The following is a 26,645-nucleotide window of genomic DNA, read 5'->3' as shown; positions in this document are numbered from 1 at the left end:
GAAATGGCTGACAGGCTGAATCAGAAAAATGGAATTTTCTGAAGGGAATTGCAGTAGTTTTCTAGATGCAGATATGGATGTAGGAACCCAGGGGTGCACATAAGCACCTAAGGCTAGTACTTAGTTTGGGTAGTTAATTGTGAGACAAGTCATATGGAACTCTTGGCTCATATTCTTTCATCAAAGATTTTTTTTCCAAAATGAATGGGAGACATGCATTTACCGTGAACTGCATATCAACAATGTGATTTATAAAAAAGTCACTTAAAATTCCTTTTTTTTTTTTTTTTTTATTACCTTTTACATGAGACTTGACTTACTTATCTGACATAGCAATTTGTTCCAACATTGCAGAGCCCGTGTTTGTCTTCCAGTTTCCAGATATGGAAGTTCTCCTGAAAGGGGGAAAATGTTACAAAAACAGCCAGTGGTTTTATATTTTTACTGTCTCTTAAAATACTCTGATTTGCACAGGAATACTATAGCAGTATTTACACCTTTTTCATATCTGGCAGCTTATAACAGAACATCTAAAACATGAAGAAGTCTAACAGGCACTGCAATTGTCAGTAATACTTCACTGTAGGCATGTTACGAAGCATGACAGTGCTGTGAAATTTCTGTTCCCCATTTATTCATTTAAAATTATTTAAAAAAAAACCCATTATGATTAAGTGAAAGTGTTAGTAATAAGGTGGTATCAGTTATAAATGGATTGAATAGCCTGTAATACACCATTACAATGTCAAGAAACTGGAGCTTCGGCTTGCCATTTCAAATCCATACCACTGCAGGGTTAGGTCCCAATACTTGAAAATCAAGATATCTATGTCTTTAACATCTCTGAAGTGATCTCAGATCCCTTTTACAGATGCATCTTGGTTTCTCCTCCAGTTTTCACTCTTTGCTAGGTTAATAATATAATCTAAATGGTCCATGTCAGGGCTCGAGTATATCATCTTTTATTTAATCTCTAAGAAAAAAAAAATCATATGAAGTTTTTTTCTCCTCAGACCTTGGGACTGTTACCAGGGCTGAGAAGATCACTGTTTTCTGAAACCTAAATGCTGTACTGGGAGTAGGCTAAGGATACAAATTATGAAGTGTTTCCAGTTAGTAAAATAATAGGAACATCTGTAATGTATTAAAAGTATATTAGGCAGCGGCTATAGTTTTCTCCCCATTTTTCTATTAACCTAATTATGAGGGTCAGTAGCAATTTTGGGGGAATGTTGACATTTCTATGGGAGTCTCATAAATTTAGCTGAATTTTAAAGCATGAAGTTCTAAGATGCCATGTTCTTTGTCGATGGGGGAGAAAGTAGTGAACGGGGAACATGCATGTTTACTGTTGTTTCTAAGGTAACTTTACCCAGTCATAAGGCTATTTTGTGATTCCTCCTTCATTTTTTAAAGTTATATTTATATGTATGTGTCTACATCTATATGTATGTGTCATTACTGTTCCAGACACTTATTCTGCATCTGAGAGATAATACTTCTTACAAAACACAATCCAACTCTATTGCAGACTTCTCAAAGGCATTCATTATCATGTACTATTTAAAGTGTCTTTTAGGAAGCAAGATGTGATAAAGCAGAAAAAAAAAATGTCCTGAAGACTTTTAGCAATTATTTTGTTCAAGATCCTCAACTGCACTGATGTAATCTCAGCACTACTGACTAGAGAAGAAAAGAAGGCTTGCTTTAAGCCATGCTTTCAGTCCATAACAGGAAAGGTCCCCTGTTGAACCTGAAGTCTCATGACTGGATGCTTGGCTGGCTGTAAGGATGCTGTAGGGACCAGGTGAGGACTAAGAGGAAGGCTATGGACACAGAGCTAGCTGTTGTAATCTCAATAGCTTGTGGGCTGGAGCTGTCAATGCTAGGTCTGTGACACAGAACTCCAAAAAAACAGGGCTTCCATTAGACCATGGTGAAGTGATACAAAAGTACGTGACCAGACCGTCTGGCACTTTAAACCTTAGATATGATTTCTGTAATTCATACATAATTTCCTCTACTGAAATATGTAGGCTTCCCACCCTTCTTCACTTCTGTTCTGATAATTGCTAAGGGTCTTTCACATCATTATTTTCTTTTACTAAATACTGAATAGTATAGAAAACAACTCCTAAGGCTTTTCAGTGCTTTACATTTAGGCTTAACATGTTTTCACTTGATTTGGTCTTTGCAAAGACAGAAGAACCGTTTTAACACTGGAGGAAAAGGAATTATGATTAGTATAAACAATTCAGAGTAACTTGAGCTTTCTCTTTTCCAACACCCTTCTGCTTTATTTAGTACCATTTAAAGTATGCAATACAAATTGTTGGGACAGGAATTTGTCATCAGAAAAATATGTAGAAATGTCTACATACAATCCTTGTGTAGGTAGCCTGCTTAGTGGTTAGATTCTACAGCACTGTCTTTCTTTGGTTGATGTGCTCTACCTTTGTTTTATTGACCTTTTGATCAAAGTACATTAAGTTATGGATTCAGAGTATTGCTTCTGGAGAGGAGATTTAGACGTAGTGTTTTTGTATTTCTGTTTTTCTTCACTGTGTGTGACCCTTTTAACTCTATTTCCTTGAAGTCAGATGAATTCTGTAATAGTACCAAGTGTAGTTAAGTATGTGTCACAAAGCGTTTTGAGGAGCTGTGGTATTTAGAGGGATCCAATGTTGCATTTTGGCTATAATCTCTACTGACAGATGATAAGCACCAGTGTTTTGTGAGTCATGGATCCACTTATACCACAATTTCCCACAGAATTATAAAACTGAAGCTCTTAATAACTCTCTTTAAACTACAAAAACAAATGTTCAGCTGGTATTTTTTGTGGTGGCTCTCTAAGTACTCTGTTCCTGTGTCACAGAACAAAATGAGAACCAGCTGTATAACAATATTCTACTGACATAATGTATATGTATGTATATGAAGAAATTTTCAGACATTTGGTAAATCTTCTCCTTTTCATGATGCTTTGTAACAATGGATCAGTATTTCATTTTTTTGTGTGATTTAACTGTATGAAAGAATCTAGAGAAAAAATGATTGCTAGGCTTTTAGTATTTGGATGAACCCATAGTTTCTGAGTAGAAACTTAAAAAATAAAGAAAAGGTAGGATGAACAGGCTGTCACCTGAACTTATTTTTGCTGTCTCTTAGGCCAACCGCTTCTTCTGTGAAGAAGAAACATTTATGTTTGAAAATGATACATTTATCATGGCTGACTCTTCCAGAATTATTCTACACGCTGAACAGTATTTAAATTTCAAGTCAAGGAAAAAAAATGTAGGCTCTTTTCTATGAAATGTAGTGGTCCGATTTCCACCATAGGCAATGAGCCATCAAGTTAACTAATACTGCCTCTGAGTGGTGGTGTCTGGTGGTGTGTCATAACCATTAAGAGTTGGGCCTTATTCCCGACTCTGCCACTTGGGAGCTGTAAGTCAGAGACAAACCCACTCTGTTTATTATAACCAACAGAGGAGGGGAAGAGATGGGTAGCACACACAAGAAATCTGCCTGTCAAAACACCAAGAAAAGTGCTATCCTAGCCTTGAAGAGGCAGAAGTAGTTGTGTGAAAAGGTCTGAGATAGAGAAAGAAGGCTGAATGGTGACTGGAAGTAGGGGGAGACCAAAGCTGTTGAATAGTACTGAGTAGAATAAAGGGGCAAGGGACAAGCTGAGGCAATCACAAAGGTTAGGTGTAAGGGGTGAGGACTAAGAGAGAGAAAGGTAGAAGCGGTCTGGGAAAGTGGTGGGAGTGGACCAAGATATGGTTTGGACAGATAGGAGAGAGATGACCTTGGGGTGTAGGAGTATGTTGCTATTAGAAAAGGTAGGATGGATGTCTCCAGATACAGGGCTAAAACCAGGAACAGTCAGCAGTCTGGAACACCTATATAAGACAGACAAGCAGAACTGGAATGAACTTTCCTGGCAAAGACAGGGGCTAAAAGCTGTATCGTTCATAAGCATTTGTTTATGATTTTTATTGCCTATAGGGAGAGGCATAGGGAAATTCTGGAGGGAGCTTGAGTTACAGAGTTTCTGAGAACACTAACAAAGAATCCCAAAGCCTCTCAGTCCTCACAAGCTATTTGAGCGTTCTGCCTTGGTCACTGTGTACAACTCAAATTTCCAACACACTGCTTTTGCAAAATTTTGGTGGTTCTGGATTCAAAATAAAGCAGAAGCACTGAGTGTCCATACTGCTGGATGGATCTGACCTACACTAACAATATTTGCACCCATTTCTGTGTTGTGCTTTCTTGAGTCCCCTCAGATGTACAGTGAGAGGCAGACAGGCAGACTACTGGGTTGTTCTTGAAAGGCCTAATCTTTGATGTTCTTTCTCAAATACCCCTTCAAGTCATATGCCAGGAGAGACCATCAGTTACTGATACAGTTTTGATCTTGTGACAGTAATGTCTTAGGGGAGAAGTCAAGGGTATTTGGCCTTCCAATATCAACCTAATGAGATATATTTTGCCCCTTCCCCCCACCCTTGACAAAAGGTTCTACTCTCTTATAGAGTTTTTTCACTGTTCCTAAATTACTTGACACTTAACAATAACCCTGTCTTTAATATTTTATAACATTTCATGTATTTTCTTTAACCCAGCTCAAACTTCTGCTTCTCTTAGTATTTATGGCTTCCTTGGAGTTCAATAGTTTTTACTGATAAAGAACTTGACTATACCTTAAAAACAGTACAAGAAATCTCTGATCCCTCCAATGTTACAGGAGTTCCTAGATAAGAATCTTTGCATGTGTACATGGGTGTGCATATGTAAAAGCATATGTGTATTTTTATTCATGTTTTGTTATATTTTTCCTGCCTCAGAATTGTAAGCATGAGGGAACAAAGACATGAGATGATCTAACTTGTCATAAAAACACGAATGAAATGAGTGTATGTCAGACTACGTTGCTTGATAATTGAAATATGCATAAACACAGTTACCATAGCTCAGCTACTACAAGATAACCTGTTTTGCTGTTCTAGGTTAATGTTTGTGAAACTGAAACACTCTTTTAGCCTCTCATATAGTCATAACTTTAAAACAATACCTGACTTCTAAAATTAGAAGAGACTTTCTGCCTTATATGTGAAGGCCACTGCAAGATTAGAATTTTTCTTACATGTATAATGTTAAAAGGAGAGTACTTTGTTCCATTAAAGTGTTACGGTTCAGGTCTGTGTGAATGAATGCCACCTAACTATCCTTAGAGGGAGAAGAAGATTTGACCTTAAACTGGTGAAAATATACAAAAGAATTTGATTTAACAAGTCCTCTATAAAAACAACTTCCAACTGCTCCTTTCTTTAGATGAAAAAATAAACAGAGGTTAGCAGGAAAACCACTCTGGCAGGCTCACCTGTTGTCTTATTCTCCTCCTCCCAGTCACAATCAACTTAAAAAAAAAAAAAAAGTCTTGATAAATCTAGAAAGTCTAAAATACTGTCTTTCCAGAGAGTATGACAATGGAGTCATGGAGTCACCACATCATCTCAGAGACTCATCCAACAGTCTTAATCTTATTGGTGCTCATCAGTTTTGAAACAAAAGGATGAAAGAATATAAGTTTTTGGCTCACATGTATGCTTTGTAGTTACTGCCTATCTTTTGGATCCTGATGTCATATTTGGAGTCTATGAAGGGTTCAGTAGTGGCGTAGGTCTGAGTAAGTGCTACCACGCTGGCTATGTCCTGAAAATCGTAGTGGTTGTCTACCTTGATCTGTAGTCATCATACCACAAGTAAACAGCATATACAAAAGAAAAAAGAGTAATTAGGAATAAAATGTAGAATTCAGTTGCAAATGGCATTCATGAGAAGTATGGTTTTTGACAGCATCAGTTTATAAAAAAAAGTATCTGATATTTTAGCTAATTTCTAGATTTTAAAACATTTCTGCATTAAAGTATCTATTTTTATAGGCAAAATATTACCTGTTCATCTGTAGAAAGCAATTTGCAGACAGTAGAATTTTTAATTTGCTTTTGATTTTTTGTAAGTGGTGATTGTTAATTTTAGATCTGCAGGCTTTAGAATTTTTCAAGATGTGACAATATGCAACACTAATTTATACAGAATTCTTGTTGATTCTGTAAATTGCTCATGTAACTGAATGTATGTGGAGCCCCCCATGTATTATCAGATCATGCATGTCCCAGGAGGTCACGATATCCTGATGAGTGTACATTCACATGGAGCACAGAGGGTTGGCTCAAGACAGCAGAACCAGTTTTTCTCATTTTTCCCACTTCTCTGCAAGGAGTCAGGCTTTCTAGAAGTAGGATTTTCTAGTTGGGGAACACTATGCTAAGATGGTGAATGGTACTAAATACATCAACTTTAAAATCTTGAAATAAGAGGGAGATTGAAGAGTGGAGAATATTGATTTAGGGGGAGAGGGAGGAGGAGATTTTAGAGGACAGGTGGAGGACAGAGACATTATTTTTGGACAGGGAGGGCACATCTCTACAGTTGACTTAAAGGAAGGTGGCTGAAGTGGGGAGAAAAAGTGACTCAGAAGAAAAGTCTTAGAGTTAGTAGAAATGGGGAGAGGGAAACTGGAATTCCAACATACTAACCCAAAGCACATTTCAGAATGGTGAGAAAAGGAGGCAGGGATTAGTATTTTTCATGCTATGCAATATTAGGGGAGTTTGCAACTTCACAAACCCAGCTTCTTGTTTGCTTCCACTGTCACGTGGTACTTAAAGTGGAACCTATGGGCCGGAGTGCCACAGCTGTGAGATGGGACTTGTACATTAAACGGAGTCTGGTGAAGCTAAAAGAAGTCATAAGGCCTAAGTATTTGCTTTCAATTCTCAGATGGAGAACAACACAGAGTAATTTGGCATTTGAGAGCCACAAAACCAGACACAATGCCTGGTTTCAACTTAGTTTCTGAAAACTTAATAGCATAAGCATGTCTATGACCAATGGAAACACTACCCCTAGCAATGCCTTTAGGGAGGACTGGGGTATGAGGAGAACCTTTATTTGGACACTGACAGTAAGCATTTCACCAGAAAGATTGGCATTTAATCTTTAAGGATTTAAAATATTTTATAGCTAGAAAAAATATCTAGATTTATTTCTAGACATTTGATATGCTGGACATTTCTGTGCATTATTACCCTTTTGCATAAATGAGGGGTGAATATTGAAAGTACAGTATAAACACTCTAATACTTCACATATGCAATCCACAGAAACTGCAGTTTAGGTAATTAGTGGTTAATTCTGCTCTCAATTAAATTGGCTGCTGGATTTCCTCTGACTTACTAAATATGAAATAAAGCAGAACAATCATCAGCAAAAGTACATAACATGCAGTACAACTTGAATAATTACTGAATAAAATACAATTAAATAAGTTTTCTATTTCTTTTGCTAGTGGCAAATATGTTCATGGAGCTTTTAGAAATTCAAGATGATAAATGTAACTATTCTCTGATGATTTGTTTTAAAATCTAAACCACTTAAAGCACTGAAGTGTTTTCAGCAAAAGTGGTTAATCTGTAATGACTAGAAGTTTTCACTGATACCCATGAAAGTGGGATTTAAATTATCTCCCATTGAACCATCATTGTGAGATAAGTGATATCAAAACAACTGTACTCACCACTGAAATGCAATTACTTTGGAGAAAGAAAGCAGCAGTTATATAGTGGTATGAGACAATCACAGAGAATACATTAAGATAGGAAATGAATAAAAGTTCAGTATCAAGCTGAAACTAATAAAGAACCAAGGCAAAACCTTCCTATATTCCCAGGTCCAAAAAGTTGGACTGTGCAAACAGACCTTGACTCTTAAAAAGTTTCAATGCAGCCAACTAAATTAATAAATAAGGTTCTGCTTCAAGAAAGCATCTCAGCCCGTTTCAAAAAATGTCCTATATAAGACAATGTTTAAACTGAAAAGGCACCAATGTGAAAATATATTATGTGTTTTAACATTTTCCTGAAGAGAGTTGCTTTCTTGAATAATATACAAGAAGAGATCTCCAAGGGTAGGGATCTGACACAGAATTTGGACAGTGGAAAGTTAACATGCGTATTATTTCAGACAAACACCCAGCCTCCTAACATGCAGTAAGTAGCGTTTGCACCTTTCCCATGCCTGAATGAGCATGTCCAATCTTCACAACAACAGGAAATGTTGGCATTGTTAGCTAAGGGGGAAAACAAAAAAGACATATTAGAGAGAGGAACCATGAGTTAAATTGATTAAGCTACATCATTTATGAAAATTATTTAAGCATAGTGCAGCCAAAGCTGGTTTTGCCATGTACTTATTTAAACTGCTATTCATATATGTAAGACTTTCTTATTCCCAATACATACCACTAGTGTAATTGTATCTTAATTTTTTTTGTATGTCTTTCTTTCAACTTCACCTTTTAAGCTGATTTTCTGCTATTTCCTATTTTATGCATCGCTACTGTTTCCTGACCCATAAATTCACACTTTCCAAGGTTATAATCATTAACAATGTCAAATTAATCACCTTTTTCCTTTTCCCCTTGACTTCCATTATTTAGCAAACTTGTAAATTCTTTTTGTGACCACTTATGAAAGCAATGATGTCTAATTCACCAAAAAAACTTTATTTAAAGGCAGATCATAACTTCTGTTACAGAATATGGAAGTTCTCTAGAGAAGGCTCCAGTTTCTGCATAGAATGCAAGTAATAATTCAGCCATTGATTAGGAAATCAAATATAAAAAGGCATGTGAATATGCTTTATTCAATCAAATAATAATGATTCTGTCTCAGAAAGTTCTGTGAATAATCAGTTTTACTTCTATCATTCACTTGAGGAAGTTTTGGATTTCCTAGTCATGAGTACAGCTGGCAATTCTTTGTGTCTTTCTTCCACCTAAAATGTACATATATTGAACCTCTAGCAACCAAGCATAAAACCAAATACTTAGCAGAACAGGATTACAACTAGAAATAAAAAACTGAATACCGTCAACATGTAATCAAACTGGGCAGCAGCATGACAGTAGGTGTTATGGGGTCTGAAACCTTCATTAATAGTGAATTTTTAACACAGTAAATACAGCCAAAGGCAAAGCTGATGCTTTAGAAAATAAACTAAGAATTCTTAGAGATTTTATGATAAATTTATTTTCCAAATACTTAACAAAGGATTGTCAAGAGTTCACACTTATCTCACTGTGCTTTGCACAATATTGCACAAAACCACACAAACAGTTATTTGCATGGAAAATGTCACGGGACTGTAAATATCAACATTAAGATCAAGAGATAAAGAACGGGAAGGTCACTTGGCTTTTGGTAATAGCCACGCCTATTTGTAGGGTTACAAAGCTAAATAATGATTTAAGGATGTCTGCTTTAAACATACTTTAACTGAAAGGGAAATCTGCATGAGAGCAAGCGGGCACTCACTGCAAGGTACATACTCTATACCACTTACTGTCAGATACCAGTACCACACCTGAATCTCTTTCTTTTAATGGACTTTCTCTGACTTTCCTAAAATGCATAATGGTGCAATATTGTTTTGTTCTGACTTTTTTAGGACATCTAAGCAAACAAAACCAAATTGCCTGGTTTTTGACAGAATCTCAGTTTCTGCTCTGCCTGATCAGAAGAAAAAGGAGGAATCTTTGGATCTACTCTTTTAACATATGAGAGTTTTCAAAGCCTGATGAAACTACAGGGACCTACAGTTGTCATCTATGCAACAGAGGCCATGGAGATTTTTCACTGATTTCTGCATCAAACCCAGACCTAGGGCTAGTATGTCTTTTGGGGAGAAAACCAGATTTTATTTAAAGACTTGCAGTTATGAAAAATGTACTGCGATCCTAGTGAATTTATTCCATTAGTTAAGTAAAGATGTCAAATATGTATCTTCTGCCAGGGCAGCCTCGAGATTTCAAATCAAGGATTACCACCACAGGCAAGCAGACCGTTCTGAAAACCATCTCTTACAGTGCTTTATATTACATGCATAACTGTAGCTGCCACATTTCAGTTCCTGTGTAAAGGTAACTTGTATTTTTTGCAGAAATTATGGCTACTTAGACTAACACTGTAGGAATCAATAACTATGAAAACTTCGGAATTATTTTATTTAGCTCTTGTTTAGGAACCATTTCAAGTATTGATATTTACACCCAAAATATATTTAATTGCTTTTTACACGTCTGTTCCAATCTAACCAGTTTAAGTTAAAGCATGTAAGCATGAAAAAAAATTGATTAGTTTCAAAATAGACAAAAGCACTTGCAAAAGCATTATACAGTAAATGTCACCTATATAGCAATTTAAAAATAAAGTTCTTGCTAAACTGTAGGCGTGCAAAGTCCTGTATAGTCAACATCTAGTCACTTATTTATTACTCTCATATTTTAAAAGTAGCCACTTATTTTCTTCATAATTTTTTTGGGAAGGAACAAATCATTGCCTGACTCAAAATTCGTAAGGGCAGCACCACATTTTATGATTGAACTATAAACCACTGAACTGGGGTTTGTAATGGAAATGCTGGCAGACCTCTAACTATAGCAATACAAATGGCACTCCTGTAATTAAGAGGACCACGTATTTTCCCATGATTCCAAAGCTGTGGAATCCTCTGTAGGCCACAGGAACAAACACTAAAATAAAATAAAAAAAAAAAAAAAAAAAAAAAAAAAAGAAATGGCTTTCTCCCTCAGAAAAATGCACTAACATCATTTAAGGCAATAGAGTTCATTTTGCTCTGGAGTCCAATATCAAGATTTCATGTGGTATACCACATCCCAGCACAGACAAAGAGAAGAGGTGGTACCAGGGGAAAAAGGCGCTGAATAGTGCATTTCAAACTTCAGACAGAAAAAACACAGATAGCATAGAAGGCAGACAAATACTAAGTTATCCCAGTGCTTCTCTTGTTGGTATCTATCGCCCATGCCAGTCCCATGCCAGGGCTGATGAAGTTGAAGTTGTTCTGGTTTTTGAAGCTTTTGGTTTCCTTTATTCCTGCTCTTATTTTAATTACCACAGTTTTCCCTTTGTACATGGGGACTAGACTAGACACGTCATCATGCAGTCACTTCCCTACCACTAACTGGTTTCCAGTTGTGTGTGGTATTGTTCTGTCAAGCAATAACAAAGCCTGAAATGTCTTATTGAAATTACAGAAAACTTGATCTGCATCCTCCCCTCGCCTCTTCCCGATCTGCTCTTTTATGTTAATTTCTCTCTTGACAGAACAGGCAGTCTCAAGACTTTTCATACATTTGGGTAAACACACAGGCAAAACTTACCAGCTCCATGGGTTTCCTTTTATTTTACATTATAGTTACTTGGTAGAGAGATACCTTGAAAGAAGGTCTTGCATTTGTCAATGGATCCACTTTAAATAGAGCTGATACTAATAGGACTCATTGCATGTTTTCTTTTAAATGTATTGTTGAAGAGGAAAGGCCATTTTACAAAAATATTGCTTACTTCTCAAAGGTTTTCTTAAATTCAGAAAAGTATAAATTCTACTGTGACAATTAAAAACCGAGGAGAAATATCAGAAAAGATCAACAACAGAAATTATATTAAGAAATTTGGCAAGTGTGTATGTATGAGAGATGGAAATGGACTACACTGCATGAAATCTTGGACTTACACATAAGATAGATGCAGTACATCTGAATATTAAAAAAAAAAAAAAAAACATAAACAGGACTTCTGTTTTAACTTAAATAACAGCTCAATAAATTCATTATTAATTTGAGAAAAAACAGAATATATGTCAGGTACGCAATAGAATTTTCCATAGTTATATACGAATATGATTGGATTGGTAATAAATATCAGTAGCAACTGGAAAAACTGTCATGGCTCTCTGTAGGAGCCCATATACAAAACAGCTGAGATACATTACTGATATTTGCTAACATGATACCATTAATCAAAATAATGTCACTGAGTATTAAAATGTTTTATCAGCTTCCAAAAATTACAAAGATGGATTCAGTCTACACACTTTCATTTCTGTGGTTTTAGCTTCTTATTGTTATTTTAAATAAACGTGAAGTCTCGTTTCAACAGAATCTTCACTTAGAAAAGTTGCAAGGCTCACTTCCATGACTAGGACCAGGTACTACTAGTAGTAGGTATTACTTTGATCTGTGAACTTGAAGACATGTTCCCTAGGAGAGCAAAGAGTAGATCATGTTTTGCAGGTAAAAGACAGCAGTAAAAAGATCTTTTGAAGCAGAATCCTTAAAATCTAGATAACAGAAGTCGATTCCTAAGTTTCAAACTGAAAAATATTTAGCATGGAGATTGCTTTACTGAAATGACATGTTTTAATGGTTTCTGTCAGATACTAGTAACATGAAATAAATGTACATACTTAATGACCACACAAATCTAATGCTTGTCACCACAGGGCACCTTCAAACTGGGAGTTCACTCATGTTTGACATGAGTCTTAGTGAGTATAGCAGTAATACTTTAAAACCTCTTGGCAGACTGGGCACTTGTCTAAGTGTCAGAGGTCTAACCCTCTCTTGGTTAACAGCACTGCGGAAGGGTTCAATGACAAAGGAGAATGAGGGATTAAATATTAAAAGTGATTAAATCTGTAATGGAAATACAACAGTATATATGGGTTTAAAATGTGACTGTAATATCCTGTCTGAAAAATCTTCATATTTTTAATAACGTCTCTCTTTCCCCTATCCAAATAACCATATATTAGTATTTTTCATTCAAGAGCTGATTTGCATGCTGCTTAACTCTTTACTATCACTTTATTTTACATGACTACAATTTATTTTATTATTTTCAAGGCAGTCCAGGTGAAAACAATTCTTTTAATGCTGTTGTATGAATGTGACTAAATTTGATTGTGTAATGGACCTAATATATTTTCTTAAATTAACACATTTGAAGTTAATTGGTGTAGTCCTCACAGGAGTGATTTCTCTGAAATGAGTAGATTTGTTTTTTCAGCCATATACTTCCAGTGGAGCTACAGCAGCTGACAAATTGGCTCAAAAATCTGCATTTCACTGGGAGAGCTTCTAAATGCCATGAGATCTGGACTCCACAATCTTCACAAGTAAACTGGAGGCCAGCGTACAAGACTCACACTTTCAAACCACTTGCTGCAGCAACTGCAATATTCTTTAATTCTTTACAATTACTGGTAATAATACAGACAGCAACCCCTCAACAGCTCTCACAGTTGTGGATTCACCATTCATCTTTTACCAGAGCTATTCATATTAGTTCAATAAGAACAAAGACAGTACAGAAGAAACTCATAACACATTATTTCTCCAATTTTTTATTTGGTCTTTTTCTTTCCCATACTACTGGCAGGCAACTAGCAAAGTGATTCTAGTTGCAGTGAAGCTATTTAGAGTTATGAATAGACAAAGAACTATGTTGAATAGGAGTTACACTCATGGAATTACTAAACTCAGGGAGAAATTTGGCCCGATATTCTGAAGTTGTTGAATAAATGTGAATTAAGGCAAGTGTGCATTCACGGCAAATTATTACTATCACAGAAGCATGTTTCTCACGTCATCAAGCATCTCAGAATCAGGTCATGACATCTGTTGGGTTAGGTAGCGTGAGACTACAAAGCTTTTTGAAACTGCTGGTGTTGGGAGCAGTAAGTTATCAAATCAACCTCATTAAGGCTTGAAATGTTTCAGATTTTTACTCTTCTGTTCATGTAAGTTATTACATCAAATGTTCCTTTTCCAAGTTGCTAGGATGATTTGCAAACTGGACTTAAACATAAATTAGGTTCAAAGATTCAATAGTTACTGGTCAGAATCTATTTTAAATGCCTGAAATCTGCAAAACAATACTTACTGCTCTTCTGAAGTGTCAAGATATTTTCAATATGTTGCATACGTTATTTCCATAAAAGATTTAGGGCTGGCCTATTTTGATCCCACATATTAATAATTGCACTGAATGAACAGGGAAATGCAGAAAATTCAGTCAATTTTGGAAAACACTGCAATTACTGGTCTGCTTTTGCTAGAAGATAAGAAAAAAACTGCCAAATTAAAACGGCTAAAAAAGAAACTGATCAAATGATATAGGTGATCAAAAAGAGCAAGCAAGTACTTTGTGAATTGCTGTTGACACATCAGATAATCATTAAAAACATGGGTTCCAGAAGACTTCATGAACAGAAGAAGGTTTGAAAGCTCCTGAACTCTGATCTGGAGATGCATAGTTGTAAATATCCAAACTGGCTGCGATCAGGACATATTTCACTTTCAAAACTAAGCATATCCTGCCAGCCAAAAATTAAGAAAAAATGGTTTAAAATAAAACATACAGTCTTCCCCTTACTTCCCTCTTGAAAGCTGGTAGAGGATTTCTTTCCTGTTGAGAAAAGGAAGGAATCTATATTCTTCTGGAAGACTTCATTTGTTATCCAAACACAGAGTGTTTGCAAAAGTATTCATCATTCAAAGCACCCTGGTATATCCATTGGCCTACAACATATGGCAGGCCAACAGTTACCAAGCCTACTATGCTTGTTGTGTTGAGATTGCCACTTTGGAACTGCTATGTAGTATGTGAAGATGAAATATAGAATGAAGAATATAAATTGGGCACAAAATTTAAGAAAACCCCAAACCAGAGAACAACCCAAACCAATGAACAACACAAAAACTGCTCTGTGGAAAGGAAGGGATTGAAATAGATGCTACTACTCTGACCTCTCTGCAGTTAATTAACAAAATTATAAAGCTCATGAATACTGATCTGATTAATGTTGTTCTCATGAATAAGTGGCCTATTTATCTGCACATTACACAATACTGTTTCCTATATTTTCACTGCACTTTAATGAAAAACAAAAAGTAGAATCAGTTGTCTGGCGTAGTACTTCTTACTAAGAAGTACTTAATACTTCTTCCTGAATTCATTGTTATTATTTCCTTTAAACTGAAATTCGTGTACTGTGCATGCAGTTCCAGGGTAGCGGCAGCAGCAGGGAAAAAAAATCCTCTTACTTGAACATATCAACAAGAGTCATGTCCTTCCAGTGAACCTGACAAAATAAACTTAACTTGTGTTTTAGAAGGAAACAAAATACACATTGTAACTAGAGGCAGCTGGCAGCACCATTAGTCTGGTGAATGTAGGTTCACTCTTTAGGATTTGTGTAGCGATCAGAGGTTTGACATCTCCTTCTTGAAAACATATTTCTGCCTTGTCAGTTTGTTCTGTTCTAAACTCAAGACAAACCTAAGACTCTTGGTCAGAAATCCTACTTAATTATTTTTTTCCTGAATGGATTCTAAGTTAGTTGCAGGATGTGACACAGTTTTACCATGATAATTTTTGAAGGAATTGTCTGATTAAAAATCAACTTTGAAATCACAGAACTGTATGCAACTGGTCCTGTTACATTCTATGACTACAACGCACCCCACCCCCATCCATACATGTCTAGGAAACCTGTTGGTTATTGGCACTGTAGGACATTTTTATAGATGGTAACACTGCCTAGAGATCTCTATATAAAAGCACGGTGATAGTCATTAAAAATACCTTTTTGTCTTTTATCTAGCTTGGAAGCACATATACTCTTCAAGCTTGAAAATGAAATGCTGTGTGCTAAATTCTGACAGTTATAGATACTTCAGCTGTTTAATTTCTGACCAACATACTCTAGAGACTATAAATTTCATGTGTACAAGTTATCTGATAACAATAAAGCTGACTTACAATTAGAAGCACTTCTCCTAATTAGATGAGCATGAAAATCTAAAAAGCCAGTTAATTTCCTGATTCTTTTATTGACATCACAATAGCAAGGGTATTTATTATCACTGCTTCTTAACATTTCATCTGCATCAGTGTTTTAAAATTGAAGATTCTTTGTACTATGAGCTTACAAAGATAAGTATCATTTTATTGTATTAATCTTTAATATTTGGCTACCTAAAGATTTCATAAATCTGCTTACCATGCTTTTTACTGTAGAAAGAAGTATTCTAGGTTGATATACTTACACAATACCTCTAGGCATCATTATCATCATCTATAATCTGAAGTGAAGGTTATTTAGTGAATGAGTAGATGGCTATATAGTTAACCAGCACAGTCTTCAACTGTATTATTGTTTGTATTTTTCCTTATGTAATGGAATAATACCTACCCTTTCTTTTTTTCAGAATTTTCTAGTTTACAAGTCTGGTTCACTTATATTGTCATCCTGTGATTTCTTCACTGTAAGTATACGAAATTAAAATAAATCCTTAAAATTTAAGCTTCATACTCTAAAGTGCACAAAGGTTTGTAAGTTCTCCTGCAATTTAAGTATTTTTGAACAATGATTAGAGTAACATAAGCTATTTTATTTCCAAGATATATAATTAGAATTCTTGTAAATTTACAATGAATTCTTCTAACTAAGATATAATGTGAAATATAATTAAAGCTGTATATAAAAACAAAACTAGGCAAAGATCATCTAAAGAAAGAAAAAAAGCCCTCTGCTGGCAACAATACAGAAAACAGTTTTTTGAAGGTGGCATTCACCCTGCTTTAATGTCCTCATGGTTGTGTTGACTAGAAAAGCCACAACAGGAAAAAAAAAAGAGGGAGGGGGAAAGTAGCGACAAAAAACCCCAGTTGTTGCATAAACATGACTTACCTCAAGTTCAGTGTTTAAATATTTAACTTTCCAATAATCCCCAAGCAAAGTTCATTTAACCACTCTAGTTCCATGTAATTTATTTGTGGAATATGCATCAGACTAAATCTAATTTTGCTCTGCTTACTTTGGAGAAAGGAAATTAAAAGTGAAATAATGAAGGTGGCCTTTTATTCATTTTTTTCTTTCCCAGAAACAGGCAGGAAGAGCCCTAAACCAATAAACAAGCAGAAGATGTACTTTCTCTGGTCTATTTGGTTTTAAGAAAACACAATCTCAAGATAAAGCCCGAGCTCAGCCATGCAGAAACTCTCCGTCACCAGCAGGGGTAGCCCCACATATTCCTCTCTTGATTAAGAGAAGCAGAAACATCATGCTTAGACAGCTGTTATTCTGAAGAAACACAAAAGAATTTGAAGATGTTGAGCCAGATTTTCCACTGCCTCGTACCTTGACAGAAAAAAATAGGTGTAAAATTCTATGTGTATGCATCAAAGTTTTACACCCGCTTTACACAAGTGGCAAGCCAAAGGAGAATCTGATATGCTTTGTATTATTGTTCTAGAAATAAGGGCATTAAAGAAATCTGCAAGCTCACGTGGATAAAAAGAGCAGAGCTTTCATTTGATTAGTGTAGCAGGTAGCCAAAGAGAGGTAAATTCACCTTAATTGTGGTTTCTTTATTCAAAACAGAGAGTTAAAATGGCTTATAAACTAAGTAAGTGCAATATAGATTGGTCCCAGAGAAACACTGGGGTTCAATCCAGTTCAATTCCCACATTCTCCAGATTAATGGAAGCTGATGCAAAATTGGGTATTGTGAGCACCCCTTGTACACAGTGCCTTCGACTGCCACTAACACCACCTCGTCAGACTGGATCTTAAGAAACCTTTTCTCTTGGTACTCACTGAAATCAATGCCAGTTTTGACATGATCTTACTATATAAAGTGACACTATAAAGTAAATCTGAACCAGGAAATCAAACAAAAATACCTTTGTCCTCACAACTGTTTTTCAGTTAAAAAAGAATAGTTATCTAAATCAACACAGAAGTGATCTGATGGTAGAAAAATCTATTTTCGATATCTGTACAGCATAAAACCAGAACTTGTCACTAGCAAGAAAAACATTAAGCATAATGGCAATGAATCAAAAAGATCAGTTCCCACAGATCTCTAGTAGAAATTCTGGAGAAGAGAAAATCTTTGCAGAGACAAATTATATTTTGACTCTGGTATGCCAGTGTTTCATTCAGTTCCTACCATTCTACAAACTGTTCAGCAAACTGCTGCCTCTAAAATCAAGTAACATTTTGCACCTCATAAAAAATTTTCCCAAATTGCTGTGACTATAAACTGGATGGGTTATTTTTTTAACTGTAGTATTTAGGAAGTGACAGCTATAAATACTCTCCCTTTTGAAGCAGGCTGTAGTACATATGGAGGCACTGGAATTTAAAAATCCATGACAGCTCATCTATTTTGTGAAATGCTATTCTAATTTTGAATTTTTCTACATGATTATGAAAAAATAAATACAGAGGGGAGAAAGCAGTGACAGGAGATAACACACCGGTACGGGTCAGGCACAGGCAGTGCTGTTGGTGGATTATCCTGCAGACCTGCGATGCTGCAAAAAGCTGGCAGGGGAGAGGTGAGAGCAGATACAGTGAGGAAGGGTGGGAAAAGAGCATGGAGCAGAGGTGATCTGGCAGTGCTGCCTCTCCCCATGCCAGCTCTAAGGGTCATGCACTGTACTCATCACCTTTTGCCCCTGGTAACTCCCAGGGAAGAGATAAAAATATCATAAAGTCAGTATCAGTTTGTTCTGGAGTTCAGGGGAAGCAGTAGTTCACTCCATGGGACTCTGCATGTGTGGCATCCCACAGAAGGAGACCTAGTGTTTTTAATATGGGTCTCTCGCGGCTGTTAGAAAAGAAAGAAACAATGATGGTGATTAATGACCAGAATGCTGTTGATAGATGCTAATGCTTCATAGTAAAAATTAACAAGGATCATGACAACCCACAGTACAAAAAAACCCCTCCAGGACTAGAAGTCCTGTACAAAACTAGAATTCCCATTTAGAAGAGATGAAGCTGATCATAAATTTGACTGTAGTCACGTTTCCTGCCTTGTTTTGATACTGTACACATTAACAAATAGAGTGGAATATCCCCAATCCTCTTTATTTTCTTGCATTTTACTAGAAAACAGAAATTAGTTGTTCAACACTAGACTTACTTAGCTAGACAGAAATGAGAAAGTGCCAAGTGTTTTTTCTACCGTGTCAATAATGAATTGAAGGGATCAATGACTATCCCTTTGTACATGAACTTTTCTGTTTCTTGTAGTATTAGTTGTATCAGAATATAACCAGGGAGTGGGCACTATTTCATCCTGCTACCCTTCATCCTTCACTATTGTTATAACATAATTTGCTATGATATTATGGCTTACTTATCAAACTAAAGGAAAAATGACATCCTAACATACAGCGTAGTGAAAGAAGCCCTGTACTGTTAGTTCATTTATACAAATAGCAAAAAGACTGTTCCTTTTCTTCAGTCTGCTTATATTTAAAAAATGTTGGCTGTAATTTCTCAACTACTATTTAAGATATAAGATCATTTTGCTTAAAAGTTAGTCAAGGAATATTTCTACGTCTTTTGGGAATAATCTTTCTATTTTACAAGGTCAAGACCTAACTAAGAGAATCAATGGTGAACTTAGGGTTTCCTTTAGAGTCTCTAAAAGTAATTTTCATAATACAATGAAAAATACTAACAATACACACTATAAAAAATGACAATGCAGCTTCAAGCTAAGACCTAATGCTTGGTGATACTGTTCAGCGGTAACAGGTACTCAGACACTGTACTGATATCAGTAGAAGCTACAAGCAATATTTGTCTCCTCTGGCAAATGGAGTAAAAATGCATTTTCTTGTATTTGTGGGAGCATGTTCCTGAGTACAGAAATTTCCGGACTTAATTAAAATCCATTTCAAATGCTATGATGTAAACACGTCTTTGTCTAAACTCTGATAGTAATTTGACAAAATTGACTGTTTCAGAATGAATTTATGAATTTATCATAAAATAGGAGTTTTGAAACGGAAGCTTCAAAAATTGTTGGCCTTTTGCATTTTAATGCTAAGATTTTATCAATGTTGTTATGCAGAAATGAGAGATACACCTACCAAAAAACCTGCTCATTAATTAGACTTGTGTGAGAAGCAGAACAGCCAGTTTCAAGTGCTGGCTTTGAACGAGTAAGTCTCTAATAACGTACCCTTGGACTGACTGGTACACCTATCTGCCTTTCCTGCTGTTGTCACTAGTTCTTTCATGCTGGGTTGAGAAACCTTCTAGCCACAGATCTCACTAAAATCCACATTCCCACTGAAAGGCTGTTACATACAGCGTGTTCCAAGCCTATCCCGTCCAATGCTGACTGGGTGTAGGCATCGACAGGGAATATATTGATGGAGAACCTCTCTTATGGCCATTTGCTTCTCTAAGTGTAATCATGCTTTAAATGTTCTGCCTGTGTACAGATGGCTTTCAAAGACTCTTTCCAACTGGATTATTTCAAGGGTAGCTGCAGGCAATACAATGTAAGATTGTAATTAAAATGTGGGTTTATGGCATTTTCACAATTACCACATGGGATTTAGTTTTAGCACTTTTATGTTTATACACATTCAGTTGACTGCATTTAATTCTCAGTTAGGTCTACAAGATAATTGTGAATTAATTTTTAACTCGTCACAAAATTATTTTAAAAATTTTGTTATGAGCATAATATTTTTAGCTTGATTGTACAATTAGTTTGTACTAGATAGGAAAGTCTTCAGGACATGCAGAGTGCAGTAGTTTGATGTGTTATTCTGGACAATCTTAGGCAAAATGTGCCTTAATTAACCATCAAGTAGGTATACCTGCATGTTCGATATTAGAAAAGAGAGTTTGCCCAGCATATTTCTTTATTATTTGAATTTTACTGAAACAGTAATCAAACTGGCCTATTTAAATCATCTATAGCAGCAGTCATGTGATGTCATCTGGAAGCCAGTCAATGGCTCTCAGTTAATTCCCTCCTCACTTTCCAGTCCCACTGCCCTAGGTTAGACTTGAAAATCAAGTCCTAGAATGACTGTCCACAGAGCCCATTAAAATACCTACTTGTTTGGGGTTTTTTTTTTGTGACCTTCTTGTAGCTTGAACTTCTTGTGTAAGGTTTTGGCCTCACATCTTTTTTATCTTTTCACTCATATGCAAAGCTTCCTGAAAGAAATGTTTCCCCTAGGTAAGAATGGAGACCTTAACAGGTCTAAATTGTTTTCAGGTGTTAGTCCGGGACTTGGATCCAACCTTATGATTTGAAGCCAAAATTTCAGACTAGAAAAATAAAAATCAAAGTATGGCTGCTTGAACTAAGTCAGGACATAGTGTACAACGTTCCTGGCTCAGTTCTGAGTGTGGATGTAAAAATCTAAAAATGAGACCCAATTCTAACAATTCTGAATGTGTATTTTTTTTAACAGGGAGTGTGTCTTGGGGCAGGAGGGGGTGAGAGGAAAAAAAAAAAGAAGAATCAGAGCACGAATTGTGTAAAACTGACCTCTTACTGTTCAAAAAGAATTAAATGTGCTGCTGTGAAACATGTACACACCTATATAAAGATAACAAGCTACTTTATGTACACTTAAATCTCAGCCTCAACAAAATGAATTTTCATGAGTCTGGACTGAAATGGTTCAAATTATGTTAAAGAATTTTCAGTTCCTAAGATTGATTTGTGAAGTGACAAAATATGCAATCCTTTAAGCAGTTCTGTCCTGCATGTCAATCTATAGATGTGTTTTATTATTCTCTAATCAAACTTCATGTTGCTCCCCCATGAAACAACTTCTTTATAAAAAGAGGGTGTAAACATGTTACACATATCCAAAACGCTACAGCAAGAAGAGATCCGAAGTTGAAAAAGATTTCCTAACTCTTGCATTTATGTCTGTGTTCCATGTATAACATGACACAGACACAGATTTGTGTTGATTAGGATTTACATTAATATGGAATGCAGAGAAAGAGTCGTCCCTCCAACATACACCTTTGATATATTTTTCCTTATTATTTTAAAATAAATCAGTGATGAAATAATAAAAAAATGCCTTTTATCGCAGCTTTCATTTTAAATTCATTATGCCTTGTAACTACCAATTGTTCCAGGCTCACAAATAGAGCATTGAAACATTTCCTTTTCATGAATGAAGTTCTGTCCAGCCTGCAAACAGGGACGTCATTTCAAGAAAATGCACAGAAGTGCAGGGGAAGATCAGGGACTGCAAATGAAAACAGAGCTTAAAAAAGGACAGCTTTGTTTACTTGACCAAAATAGAGTAGGTAGCAGAACTAGTTTTTAAATTCAGACTGGAAGGAATTTTACTATTTAGAAAAAGAGAAAACCTTTCTCCTGCTAAGATCATAAAATCAGCTTTTAGATACTCGTAAAAGATGTTTTTGTAAAGGCTTTTCATTATTAATAGTTCTCCTAACTCACAGCAGCAACACAGCAGTGCTTGCTAAGGTAACCTCTCCTCTGGTACAATAACTTTCACCAATGATGTGCTTCTTCCTTAAAGGAAGGCGGAGTTAGGAGTTAGTGTCAGGGCCATAAATAAGAGGGTCCTATGTCAGGGAAATTAGAAGTCAGTTAACATAAGCGTATACTCGGAGTGAGCATTAGAGGGCTTTCCTAAACCATCCACGTCTGTTGAATTTGAACTGCACGCGGAAGAAATCAGCTAGCCATTAGGAAGCTGAGATATAAAACCACCCGTAAGAAAGCATTCTCTCCCGGCTGACTGATTAGCTGTGCCGAAGGCAACATGACCGCTGTTCCCAGGACCCTGCTGCTGTCAGCGCTCCTGCTGCTGACCCAGCGCCCCGAGGAGCGGGCGGAGGGGTGCAGCTGTGCCCCCGCGCACCCGCAGCAGCTCATCTGCGACTCGGCTCTGGGTGAGTCACAGCCCCGCGCTGCCACCGCGCCCGCGGGGACAGCCAGCGGAGGCACCCCCACGGCTCTGCAGGTGGGGGGGTTGTGAACAGCTCTAGAGGAACGTGTTCGACCAGGTGACTTAGGCTCTCCAAGGATTTTAAAACGGAATGACTGCAGGGATCCCTTCTAAAGAGAGGGCTATGGGAAAAAATGGTACTAGCTGTTCTGCTTTTCTTGGTTTTCCAGGACATTTCGTGGTTACAAAGTGTTGAAATTGCTGTACTATTTAGTGGCTTGGGGTTGGTGTTTTTGTTTTGGTTTTTTGTGTTTTGGTTTGGTTTTGTTTGTTTTTTGTTGTGTTTTTTTGTTTTTTGTTTCTTGTTTTTTGTTGTTTTTTTTTTTTAATAGGAATGGCTTTCCTATTAGGTCCTAACTTAGAGTAAGCAGGGAAGAATACCTGAACTTTCAAATGGCTACTCTAAACAGTATCTCTAGCAGAATATTCTATCTAAATATGTCTCCTATGTGTAAACTGTGCATATAGATATTTTTAATAGCACTTTGGGGGAAAAAAAGAAGAAATTTGCCCCCTCCGCCCCCCCCCCCCCCCCCAGTCCCCAGTGATAACATATTGAAACACTCGATCATTGTTCTGCTAGACTGCAATTTCTTTAATTGGTGGTTGGGTTTTTTGTCATTTTCAAAAAATACTTGAGCAGAAAACTGATAGGCCCTTTATTTTCTGCAGATAAACTAGCTACAGCAGTTCTGTATAAATATAACTTTCCAGTCTTTAGGACAATTGTGTTTCATGATACTCAATCAGCGCTGTGGTTGTCAAACAACTTATAGAAAGAAACTAAAGATCTCAAAATTAGACTGCATGGGGATAAGAAAATGTGACATTTTGCAGTCTTTTGATTTCATTAGCTCAAGCTAAGGCTGGTTAGCTTCCATCTAGTGTGAACAGTAAATGTAGAACATGAGTTTCCAAAGTGTCACAAAATTAGCATCTCTATGGGGCAGGGAATACCTTCTGCATACTGATTAATTGCTTTTATACCCTGACAGAAAATCTTTGTAGCCATGACAAACTCTAAGCTCTGTTTGTGGCCATCAGTTAAATTGTTTTTAATCTGCTCATGTTAAGCAATCTTTTTCATTAAGTTACCTACACCAGGCATTACAAACTTGGGGTTAAGGTGTGAAAGAAAATAGAAGTTGTGTTACCAGAAGCTTAACTATATACGTATACATTTAACTGTGTTAGCCTGCTGCATTCCTATACATAAGAAAATGACAGTTTTTCAACAGACTTAATGTAGAGATTTTCCTAAATAAACAATTTCACAATATAGAGGAAACTCAAAATACTCATTATGAGCCGTTTTCCTTAGGGAAGCCATTCTGGCCATTCTTCTGATATATATTTAGATTTATCCCAGTCTTAGATACATTTTACAAATTATAGCTATATATATGTTACATTTTATTTAAGTACTGAAGATTGTAAAATAAAACTATATTTGGACTTAATGCTCAAGCTCTCACTTCTATAAATATTCCTACTTAAGTAAACGGCATCTTTTGGCTAAGGAATGTTTATATCACGGATCCCTTTGTTTAATATCCATCATTTAAAAATAGCATTTCTGTATGTTATAAAGTGATAGAGACATGTAGATATTCCTTCATGTAAATATGTGTATACATATATTTATATATACATTTGCATATATGTACAGATAAAACCTGCTCTGAACATTGATGGATGAATTATTTGATTTGCTTTGGCCACAATATCTTGCATAAGCAGAGCAAAATTACTTTAAAAGAGCTGGAGAAGACCAGTGGAGTTGTCTGCCCTGTGTAAAAGAAAACCCCACTAACCAGTTTGGCAAAGACAGCTCGTCCATTCCTGATGCCAGAAGACTTTTTTTCTTTCCCAGCGTGTCTAGGCGAAGGTGGTGGGCTGGGGCTGGGCTGGGGCTGCCCCGGGGGAAGGGGGCAGCCCCCGGCTGGATTGCTGAACACAGCCCCATCCCTGAGACCGAGGGCTGTGCCTCCTCAGTTTGCTGAGTTTTAAGCAAGGCGGGTGTGAAGCCACACCTGTGTCCTTACGGCCACTCGGGTCTTTAAGAGGGACTGTGGAACCCAGGCCATGCAGTAGCATACCTCAAACTTCTCCTGTTAATATCATCATACTTAAAGATGTTTTTTAAAAGATTAAAGATTAAATTGAAGATCTGTACTTCAATTTCAACACTGTCATACTTTCAAAATATTGATAAACAGAGGAAGGAACAGCTCTTCAGCTACTAAAATCTATGGGAGATGAATACTAATCCAACTATTTGCTGAGACTACTCAATTTTTTCATTATATTTATGTTCATCCATCTCTGTACCCACAAACACATTCAAGTATTTCCTTGCAGAATAAAAACCTGGCACATCCTATTAAAAAAAAAAGAAAACATACCACGCCTCTAAATTCCACAGTAAAGTAAAAACTGAGACAAAGTCTCAGTCTTGCTCATAGAGCTACTGACCATTATATGTATTTCAGTTATTGCATTATTTCTCAGTATCACTATATAGCTGTAACATTTTAAATTTCCTTTAGGATCACTTGTGATTTGGGTGGAGTGAAAATGGAGGTGGAGGGGGTTGAATCAATAGACATTACTTGAGCCACTAACTGAATGTGTGAAGCCACTCAGATACCTTAGCATTTATATGAGATACCCAAGAAAAAAAAAAACAAGCAGAGAGATTAAGTAAGTGTCGGACAAGCTCTTTTCACTTTTGTTCACATGATTAGTGGTGTGACACTTGGTCTTCTACTGTCAGGAGGCTTCGTGGCTTTAATCTCTTTCTAAATGCCCACAGCTACCACACAACCTGAGTAGCTTGATAGAAATCACAGGCTTTCTTACAGACTTAGAGAGCTTCTGGTCCTGCAAGGTGCTGGCCAAACCGAATATAAAGAAAGAGTGAGGAGCCCTGCAGGTGCTACATGGTTGTACACTGCAGGGAGAGCAGTAACGATGGGGAGTGAATCACGAGTGCCATGCCAGTCCTGCCGTTTATCTGACCCTGCGTTTGTTAGTTGACCTGCCCAGATTAGCCTTAAGAGGGTGTGATTATGTACCAATTTGAGCAGTTTCAAGAACTTCTCAGTCGTTTTAAATTTCACTTCAAAGAGAGGTAAATCCCCATTTGTAGGAAGTACCTCGCACCATGAAGATACATAACTTTTATAAAAAAAGGGAGATACGTTCCTCTTGTGTTCTTCTAATGGTGCTGAGGCCCTCCTAAAGGGGAGTGCCTTCAAACCCCAAGGAACACCTACACTTCTCAAGAGGACTTTCACTGGAAATGGAGGTGGGAGGTGTATGAAATAGCAACTCCATGCACTGCAATGCTAGTTGTCAGCGCTGAGCCCCACCCCCCGGAAGAATCCAGGAGGCTGCCTCTTTGCAGAAATCAAATGTGATGAGGATGTGCTGTTTCACATTTCAAATTCAGCAGCCAGGCACCATAGTTTCAAGCCAATACAAGAAAATTCCTCTGATAATGACTTTTTTTTTGGAGAGAACCACGGATGCAATTGAGTTTATCAGATAGTGTCAAGATAACAGATTTCCCTTTTGCCACTGACTTATGTGGAGAGAACGGATTCCTTTCTAAAGTTTGCCACTTTTAATTCATGCTGGTTTTTGCCACTTAGGCATAAGCAAGGTTATTTTTTGGACAGTAGAACAAATATGTAAATACTTTGCATTTCTTAGTTATGTAACACCAGTACCCTACCTTTAAAGTTAGATGCGTTCCTTCTGATTTAAACTGTCTTACTGTTGTTTTTCTTAAACATCTATCAGAAATGCTATTTTTACTCAATATTGGGCACCACACTCCAACAGAAATTACTAACAGATCTTGAGTAC

General features: G+C 36.6%; 2 protein-coding genes across 2 annotated transcripts in view; one reads left to right on the top strand and one right to left on the bottom strand.

Moving 5' to 3' along the window:
• The window catches only part of SYN2 (synapsin II), a 191,284-nt gene that overhangs the window by 41,290 nt on the left and 123,349 nt on the right, over positions 1-26,645 (bottom strand). Inside the window, exons 6-8 of the mRNA XM_074914213.1 lie at positions 8,141-8,203; positions 5,612-5,754; positions 321-395 (exon numbers count right to left, since the gene is read on the bottom strand). Of these exons, the coding sequence (XP_074770314.1) occupies positions 321-395; positions 5,612-5,754; positions 8,141-8,203 (281 nt within the window). The remainder of the gene's footprint in view (positions 1-320; positions 396-5,611; positions 5,755-8,140; positions 8,204-26,645) is intronic.
• TIMP4 (TIMP metallopeptidase inhibitor 4) overlaps positions 22,378-26,645 on the top strand; it is a 29,800-nt gene continuing 25,532 nt past the window's right edge. Inside the window, exon 1 of the mRNA XM_074914353.1 lies at positions 22,378-22,716. Coding sequence (XP_074770454.1) covers positions 22,587-22,716 — 130 coding nt within the window. The 5' untranslated portion in view covers positions 22,378-22,586. The remainder of the gene's footprint in view (positions 22,717-26,645) is intronic.

The sequence above is a fragment of the Athene noctua genome, chromosome 10, assembly GCF_965140245.1.
Source record: "Athene noctua chromosome 10, bAthNoc1.hap1.1, whole genome shotgun sequence".
NCBI classification, from domain to species: Eukaryota; Metazoa; Chordata; class Aves; order Strigiformes; family Strigidae; genus Athene; species Athene noctua.
The sequence above is the reverse complement of the archived record's forward strand: the minus strand, read 5'-3'. Positions and strand labels throughout refer to the sequence as shown.